The following is a 9,733-nucleotide window of genomic DNA, read 5'->3' as shown; positions in this document are numbered from 1 at the left end:
GATTAGATTTTGGACTCTGCATGTATCAGAAATAGAGTCTATATACAGTCACTTTAATTACCCAAATTATTATGAACAACTAAGATATAATTATATAGCATATAAGGTGTACATTTGAAAAACAATCTTATGGAACATTAAAAATACATATAAAATATAGTCCGCAAGAAATATGGTGGCTGTTCAATCTACACTGGCTTAGCTAACTCTACAATTATATGTGCAGAGCTACAAAGCCACGCAGCAGCTACTGAACAACTTTTGTGGGTGATGTAAAATTAGAGCCTTGACAATGACAATCTCAAATTATTGATTAATGAATTTACCGATCTACAGAGAAACACTTACAAATGCACCTAGCTTATTTTTTCAAGTAAAATATATAAAAACTAACGACCATCTTATATGTACAGAGCAACAATAGAGTGATTCAAAATTAGAGGCCTCTCACAACCTTAACCTCTTCATTGTTTATCCACTTATTTTCACACCAAAATAGCTGGGAAAACCATTAAGTCACAAATTATCCAACATATATAAAAATCAACAATCATTTTATACTTAATTAACACAAATCAATTTTCAGTCACTGTCTTACAATTGAACATGCAAACACTCACCCACCAGAACTAGTAAGTATCAAACAAGACGAAGTCTTATAGTACATGAACCTAATGTGAAAAACGACCTTCCAAATCCTCACATAAAACAAGGTGTATGCTTATCACCTTATATGTACACCTGCTCAAAAACCCAAATTAAGGAAAGCCATTCAAATAAACAAATAGACCATACCTGACCACAACCACACAAACAGCATAACAAATAATCACTTTAAACTACCGCTTTTCTCTCCAAATTTTTTAATGCACTTTTTCAGCTAGTTCTGCTCTGCATGGTTTTGGAGCTTGGAGATTTCCCAATCAAAGCTTTTTTAACCTTAACCATTGATTGTTTGACCTTGTACATTATGTTCCCAGATGACTTCTGTGTAGCTTTAACTGTTTTTGTGTCATCACTTGCTTTGGATGTTTCCTTGGCAGGGGGATCAGACTTCTCATCAATGCCTTCTTCTGTATCGGCTTTCTTGGACTCCTCTGTGTTATTGTTTGTCTCTTTTTCCTTTATCACCTCCACAATATTCCTAGAAACCTGCTCTTCCTTTCCTGCTGTTTCAACAACACTATAGGAACCATTCACATCTCCATCTTTGATTCTTTCACTTTCAACTGGTTCTTCAATTTTCTCATTCTTCTTTTCTGTTTTGACATTCTCATCTTTCTTAATTTCTGCGACATCATTTAAGCTTTTATTCACTTTTTCGTCTACTGCTTCAGTTGATGAAAGGGACATTACATTATCAATTTCTGATTTCTCCTCAAGCTTTCGTTGGACAGTTTCAACTACTGATTTATCCAGAATTTCAGTTTCAACTTTTTCAACGGCTGGTTTCTCCTCTCGTACATCTTCAACTGTTAGTTTCTCCTCTTGTACAAATTCAACTCCTGGTTTTTCCTCTTGTAAATCTTCAACTGCCGGTTTCTCATCTTGTATATCTTCAACTGCTGGTTTCTTGTCTTTTGTATCTTCAACTTCTGGTTTCTCATCTTGTACATCCTCAACTGCTGGTTTCTTCTCTTCTATATCTTCAACTGCTGGTTTTTCATCTTGTACATCTTCAACTGCTGGTTTCTTTTCTTTTAAGTCTTCAACTGCTGGTTTCTCCTCTTTTATGTCTTCAACTGTTGGTTTCTCCTCTTTTAAACCATCAATTGCTGATTTCTCCTTTTGTACATCTTCAACTGCTGATTTCTCTTCTTGTAGATTTTCCATAGCTGGCTTTTCCTCTTGTACATCTTCAACTGTTGGTTTATCCTCTTGTACATGTTCAACTACTGGTTTCTCCTCTTTTATGTCTTCAACTGTTGGTTTCTCCTCTTTTAAACCATCAATTGCTGATTTCTCCTTTTGTACATCTTCAACTGCTGATTTCTCTTCTTGTAGATTTTCCATAGCTGGCTTTTCCTCTTGTACATCTTCAACTGTTGGTTTATCCTCTTGTACATGTTCAACTACTGGTTTCTCCTCTTGTACATCTTCAACTGCTGGCTTCTCCCCTCGTACATCATCAACTGGCTTCTCCACTTGCACGTCTTCACTGTTGGTTTCTCGTCCTGCATATCTTCAATTACTATTTTCTCCGCCTGTAACATCTCAACTGCTGGTTTTTCCGCCTGTGCATCTTCAGCTGCTGGCTTCTCCTCTTGTACATCTTCAACTGCCGGTTTCTCCTCTAGTACATTTTCATTTGTTGGCTTCTCCTCTTGTACATCTTCAACTGCCGGTTTCTCCTCTAGTACATTTTCAATTGTTCGCTTCTCCTCTTTGACATCTTCAACTGCCGTTTTCTCCTCTAGTACATTTTCAATTGTTGGCTTCTCCTCTAGTACATTTTCAATTGTTGGCTTCTCCTCTTGTACATCTTCAGTTTTTGGCTTCTCCTCTGCCACATCTTCAACTGCTGGTTTCTCCTCTTGCACATCTTTGATTATTGGTTTCTTCTCTTGAATGCCTTCGATTGCTAGCTTCTTCTCCTCGAAATCTTCAACAGCTGGTTTCTGCTCTTTTCTGTTCTCAACTGCTAGATTTTCCTCTTCGACTATTGGTTTCTCCTCTTGTACAACTTCAATGATTGGGCTCTGTTCTTGTAAATTTTCAACCCATGGCCTCTCCTTTAGCAACTCTTCAACAACTGGTTTTTCTTTTTGTACACTTTGAACTGCTGGTTTATCATCTTGTACATTATCATCTGATGGTTTCTCCTCTTGTGTCGTTTCAACTACTTGAGCATCTACTGGTGTAACCTCTAGCACATTTTCAGCTTTTGGCTTCTCCTCTTCTGCTTCTTCAACTACTTCAATGTCAACTCCTGATCTCTCCTCTGCGACTTCTTTGATAGCTTCACTTTCTGGTTTCTCCTTGGCTATTTCTTTAGATGATCCAACGGCTGCTTTCTCCTCTGATAAAATTTCACTTGTTGGTTTTGCCTCGCTTTCTGTTTCAAGAGTCTTACTTGCGGCATCTATGGTGGAAGATGGTTCAGCTTCTCCAGACGAAATATCCACAGAAATATTTAAAGCAGTTATGTTGTCAAATTTTTCGAACTCTGCAATTACAGAATGTTCATTTATTTTATCATGTGGCGTTTCTTGTGTTTTGGTGACAGGATTTTCGATACCTAAATCCTTGTCTTCTTCAGATTTTCCATTCTCATCCTTTTTTCCATCATCATTAGGTGGTAGAATGTTTTCCTCTTCGGTTGCTTGAATTTCTTCGTTAACCTTCTTCTCCTCTGGCTGCAACAAATCGAAATTATATCTTTAGACACTTCATTAGATGCAAAATCATGTTACATTTCTGAGAACTATGGTACACAATTCAATTCTCGTGATGTACAGTAGGTACTAAGAACAGAGATGTTTCGAGGGTAACTTAGGCTCTATAAAAGGGAAGAAAAATATACACCATTAACAAGCATAAATTTGAAAAAAATAAAAAGTTATGCTTATGAATCATTTATGGCTAATCAAGAAGCCTGTTGCAGTTGCATCTCCGAAGCAGAGTTAATCTCCCAAGAACAGGGGATGTTAGTTGTGTTCTGTGTGGCAAGAAGTCCAGCAAGTCCAAGTATGATAAAATGATCTCCACGTACATATTATTGAAGAAAAGAAAAATCCATCTAATCGTAAATCCAACTTCTTTTTTATTATATTTAATTTGTGCATGGAGAAACAGGATGAACATAAAAGTTAAGTTGAAGAGGGAAAGGAAGCAAACAACATAGCAAGTGTTTAGAATATTATGATATAAAGCAGCAAATCAACTAATCAACCTTGCTTTGCTTTGTTTTGTTTTGTAAGATCCTGTAACAAGGAAGTGAAAGAAATAAATAGTACCTGGTGATGATCTGCTTCAGATTCTGATACTGATACTGATGCAACAGTGTGAGCATCAAGAGCAGTGGTGGCCATGGATGAGCAGTAGTGGGAAGAAAAGGGATTGAATGAATGAAAAGCAGTAAACAAGAAGTTACAGTGTTTAAGCTGAAGAAAAGGAAATGATGAACAGGTGAAGATAAAGAAAAAGGCAAAGAAAGAGCAGGCCCACTATTTTTACAAAATAAAGTAGAGAAAGACAGTTTGTCATATGACCATGAGCTGGTTGCTATGCATATTCTATTCTTCCAATATCTGATATTGATTTCGTATTTTGATTATTTTGACAGCTCACGCCCTGCCTCTTCATTCATCGAATCTCAATTAAACACATAAAACCGCAGTGTCATGACATGAATTAACTTTTACTTAATATTTCTTGAGAACTCAATCAAATATTAATCAACAACAAGAACATTCTTGCCAATATTATTATTATTATTGATAATGGAATAATGTGCAGAAATCGGTTGGGTTGCTAACGAACAAACAGATAGACAAGAAAAACCACGTTGAGATGTGTCTGTGAGAATAGCAATTAGTTATAAAAATGGACTTTTGCCAAAAAAAAAAGACTGAAATTAAACAAAATAAAGTATAATATTCATATGGGTTGGCTGCCTTCCTATATTATTATTAAAGAAAAGCAAGCAAAGTTGGAAGGAAGTCCATGTCAGTCTTCTCTTTTAATTCTGACCCAGGCAGACAGGTCCTAGTCTATAGATACTTAACAATTAATAATACACATAACAGGGAGACTTAGCAGTTTCAGCTATAAATTAATTAAACATCTAAGACCGCCAATCCAATTGGTAATATGAATATTAATTCAATTAAAACCTACTATATTTTGAATAAATAAATAGATGAAAAACATATATATAATTGGTAGATAAGAATTTTATGTGAGGTGAAATCTGAGCCAATTCAAAATGTCCACCTTTGGTGTAGCCAAGTTGGAGCACATCTGGTGATCTCACTTTGAAATATTTGTGACCAAAGTGAACAAGCCTTTTGCTACTAAAAGGCACAAATGAAATGACCTCATTTATATTATTATTATTATTATTATTTTCTTTTAGGGGTGGTCCACACGGAGAAGTTGGCCATCTTATCTAAAGTATGAATCAATCCAACACATTTGTTTGCTTGATTGATTGCAATTTGCATCGCAATTCACCCTCATGGATCAATTTCCTAAAAATCCCTAAATAACAGTGGATAATGTTAGTAGGTGGGTTGAGGTTATGGCATCACCCTTAAAATTACTACCCTTTATCATCTCCAAACAAGTGGGCAAGTTTGAATTGTCTAACAGGAAATTAAAAAGAATTTGGAGAAGATGGTTAGTTTGTCTAGGAAATATTATTCACATAAATTGGATGATGCAATTTGGGACTTACAAAATTCCTATTATTATGTCTACATATAGGTTGGTCTTTGGAAAGACTTGTGCTCTTCCGGTTGAATTAAAGCATAAGGCATATTGGCATATTAGACTACAAAATATTTGAACTTTGAAAACTGCAAGTTGTAGGTGATCAAAGGAAATTTCAACTGAATCAGTTAAATGAGCTAAGGAATGAAACTTATGAGAACACTAAAATTTATAAATAAAGAACAAGGCGTGACATGATATTCTAGCTTGCAACTCTTTCCGATTAAGCTAAGAACAAGACAGAGTAGTCTCTTTATGGTGACCAAGGCATTCTCAATGGAACTATCGAGGGCTTCCATGATAATAAAGGGATTTTTAAGGTAAATGGACATTGGTTAAAGCATTATATTCCCCCCAATGATATGGAAATTATGCTTGTGATGTGGCCAAGTGTTGAACTTGGCTCAACAATACTTAAACACACAATGACTAAAACAACAAAAGTACAAAAATTTGTCCTAGTGATTCTAATGCTTGTGTGCTTTCTCAATTATCAAGTAAAATGAGAAGAACACATAATTTAAAGAAATTCCAACCTTTTAATGATTAATATCAATCATACAAAAAAGAATATACATGTAAACTCCTACTCTCTCATTACATGTATGCTCTCACTTTACTTGCTCTTTTTTCTCTATAGTCTATCTCATACAAGTATAATGACTCATTGCCCATATTTATACAGGAGGCAATTAAAATGGATTAATTACTATATTTAAATTTGAATCCAACAATTAATCTCGTAACTTGCTCCAACACACCTATTTTCATAACTTGCTCTAGCACAATTGTATCTTGATTACTACAATTGTCAAGACACATTTGAATATGATTTCATGCTTAGTAGCCAACTTGGAAATGCCAACTTAACCGCAATACTATTCACATGCAAACCATACAACTAAGCAATTCACTCCTAGCTAACCAGATCACATACTTTGCTTGTAATTTTTTTATTAGCCACTATCTTAAGCCAACCAACCTTACACTTTATCATGTTTTTCTCCAAAGCATACTAATATATATGGTAACCCCAATCAATTGTAGCAAACAATTCTACACAGAGTCTCCTATTTAGTTAAACTATTCTTACCAAGCCTATCGCACACTTAGCCATTTGTTTATCATCATTAAGTGTCATTCTATCCCTATACTTGTTTCATCCTTTTAACAACTTTCTTGTTTGTTCTTACTAGTATGTCTGCTTGCAGGTAATGTGTGCCCTTCTAATGCACCCGACATTGCACTCATGTGCTCCTAACTTTATGCCCCTACACGTAAGCCCTCTCACGCATCTACATGAAGTTAACCAACATGTCTTTTCTAGTTTCCTTCATTGCCAAAAGAAATATAACGACACTTCAATCAAATTTCATCACCTTTTGGATCATTGGTTTTCTTATATCGTAACAAATTTGCACATTGTCTTGGCATGTTGAGCCATGCTACTTTAAAGCCTCTGATTCAGCCTATTGTGCTAACTCGACTTACCTATCTACCTTTAAATTTCAAGGTTGAGATAATAGCTTTCCTAAGTATAAATCCACCTTTCTTTTGAAGGAACCTTAAGGATGAAAAAGAGATAGTTAAACAAATGACAATAAAGAAACACTTACTAGGAGGCAACCAAACATATATATTTTCCTTCTCTTATTTTAGTTTGATTGTTAAATTTAGTGATCATGTTCAATAATTTTGTTATGCTTATTCATTCAACTCTTTTTTTTGTGTGACCAATAGACTTTTTACTAAGTCATAGTGATCGAATTCGTGTTACACTCTTGACCCATCATTCGTCTGAACACATATCAAGAGTGACCTCTACTACCAAGACATCATAGCCACCTAATTAATAGAGTGTCATCATATGACTTCTTAATCTATCAATGATATGGTTACTTATACAATTTGAGTTTTTCGTCATATGATATCTCTTCGATGTTAAGGTGTAGATGAATTAGCTCTCATGCTCAAGAGTACGAATCCTCTATTAATCTACCATAGTCTTCGTACATATCTTGATATGATCAATCACCACCTTTCTGATAATCCTCTAATCAAAATATGTTGGACTTGTATTAAACCATATTGATCCTTGCATAAGCAGTCTAGTGATCTTAAGTGTAATAATTACATATACCTTTCTTCGCTAAAAGGATATATTCTATAGACACTACAGTAACCATTTATATGCAATTCTCTTGTAGGTTAGTCTGGTGAACATATCTTACAATGTACCCCATGTGTTGGACTAAGTTATTAACAAACAACTTTAACATATGAGAACTGTCATCATCTTTTATGAGGTCATTCAATATTATGATAACTCTATCACTATTACCAATACCTTTGGTTATGCTAATATCAGAGTTATTGATGTTTCAAGAATAGCCACCTAATATACACATAGCGTTCTCATGATTAGATGTTAAACGCTAATCCCTTTATCATGATTCAACATTCTTAGGACATTTATCTGAGTATATATTAATAAGCTTTATAGATAAAGAATGTCATAGTAGATTACAAATATGACTTTTATCAATGAACTTTTATCATCATGAAGATAAGCTCTATAGTACTAACCCCAACAATGTCTTACTTGCGCTATAGTTAATCATCCATGCAAATAACATCAAATGATTGTACGGGCCCATCATTACTTCTATTACAACATAACATTCATTGATATAGTTTATTCATTTAGTTATTCAAAGGTTAACTAACTTTTCTATTTGTCAATTTGACAAGGTGAAATCATCAAAGTATGCAACTAAATCATTTGGTGAGATCATAGAGGTGAATACCTAAATGCATAATTCAAAGGATACTTGAAGGAACATGGGATAGTTTTTCAACTCACTCCTCCTAGTACATCACAACATAATGTTGTATCTAAATGGAGGAATATAACCTTGATAGAAATGATCATGTTCATGATGAATTTCACCGATTTACCCATGTCTTTCTAGGGTTATGCCCTGAAGACTATTGCCTATACATTGAACTGTGTCCTATCTAAATCTGTAAATAAAACTCTATATAATTGTAGACTGGGCGAAAGCCCAATCTAGATTACTTAAGGATTTGGGGTTGTGAAGCTTATATCAAGAAATTAACTTTGAATAAGCTGAAAGCTAATTCTGAAAATTGTATCTTTATAAGGTACTTGAAGGTAACTAAAAGTTACTGCTTCTACCACCCAAATAAGTAAAAAGTCTTTATTGTTCACATCGAAGTGTTCCTTGAGAAAGAATTCATTCTCAAAAGAACTAGTAGGAGGAGTATGAAACTTGGTAAAGTTTCTATTCCACAGGATGCCATAGATATTAGACAGGATGATGTGATATCACAAATGGTTGATCATGATGAGAAAGTTCCTTCATCCCAAGAGGAATAAGCTTAGAGCATACGAGAGCTACATAGGTCTACACGAGTATATCACAAGCCATAAATATTTTTTTTTCTTATGACTCAACATGACACTGTGTTGGTTATCTCTAATGACAAGCCAAAGACTTATGATAATGTTATCCTATATTTTAAAAAATGGTTGGACATTATGAAATCTGAAATAAACTCTAGATACCAAAACTAAGTATGGAATTTGGTGGATGCATCCGAACGAGACAATTGCTATGCTTAAATTTATTAGGATTATGCTAGCTATAATTATGTAGTATGACTATGAAATCTTTCAGATGCATGTCAAGGTTACATTTCTAAATGTTAACCTTGTAGATAATGTCTATCTGGGACAGTGACAGGCAGATAAAATATATAAGTTGCAAAAAGTCTATTTATAAGCTAAAGCAGACTTCTAAAAGCTGGAATATTTGTTTTGATAAAGCTATACGTGAGTTTGGTTTCATAAAAAATGAAGATGAGTCATGTATGTATAAAAAGGTCAGTGGGAGCATGATTGAATTTTTAGTAGTTTATGTCAATAACATCTTGATTATTGGAAATGATATACCATAGTTGTAATCAATAAAGGTAAGGTTATCCAAGTGCTTCTCTATAAAAGACTTAGCTAAAATAACCTATATTCTTGTAATTAAAATTTACTGAGATATAGAGCATAAATTGTTAGGCCTAAATTAAAGCACACATATAGAAAAGGTGTTGATGAGATTTTTTATAGAGGAATCCAAGAAAAAGATTTATGCCCATGTCCCATGGTGTGTATCTTTCAAAAAAGGTGTGTCTATCTTCACAATCTGAGAGAAATAAGAAGAGTAAGATCTCATATGCCTCGACTATATGATCTATCATCTATGTCATGTTATGTATGAGAGTT

General features: G+C 34.3%; 2 protein-coding genes across 2 annotated transcripts; both read right to left on the bottom strand.

Annotated features, from left to right (window-relative positions):
* Nucleotides 1–535: 535 nt before the first annotated feature.
* Nucleotides 536–2,159, bottom strand: LOC123209910 (serum response factor-binding protein 1-like). Its single transcript, XM_044627998.1, has one exon. The coding sequence runs from the start codon at nucleotides 2,011–2,013 to the stop codon at nucleotides 877–879; it is 1,137 nt and encodes a 378-aa protein (XP_044483933.1). The 5' UTR covers nucleotides 2,014–2,159; the 3' UTR covers nucleotides 536–876.
* On the bottom strand, nucleotides 2,029–4,217 carry LOC123209909 (serum response factor-binding protein 1-like). The gene is made up of 2 exons (XM_044627996.1): nucleotides 3,957–4,217; nucleotides 2,029–3,356 (listed from the first exon to the last, which is right to left on the bottom strand). The coding sequence occupies exons 1-2, from the start codon at nucleotides 4,029–4,031 to the stop codon at nucleotides 2,073–2,075; spliced, it is 1,359 nt and encodes a 452-aa protein (XP_044483931.1). The 5' UTR covers nucleotides 4,032–4,217; the 3' UTR covers nucleotides 2,029–2,072.
* Between the last annotated feature and the right edge of the window lie 5,516 nt (nucleotides 4,218–9,733).

Source organism: Mangifera indica, chromosome 3, assembly GCF_011075055.1.
Source record: "Mangifera indica cultivar Alphonso chromosome 3, CATAS_Mindica_2.1, whole genome shotgun sequence".
Taxonomy (NCBI): Eukaryota; Viridiplantae; Streptophyta; class Magnoliopsida; order Sapindales; family Anacardiaceae; genus Mangifera; species Mangifera indica.
The sequence above is the reverse complement of the archived record's forward strand: the minus strand, read 5'-3'. Positions and strand labels throughout refer to the sequence as shown.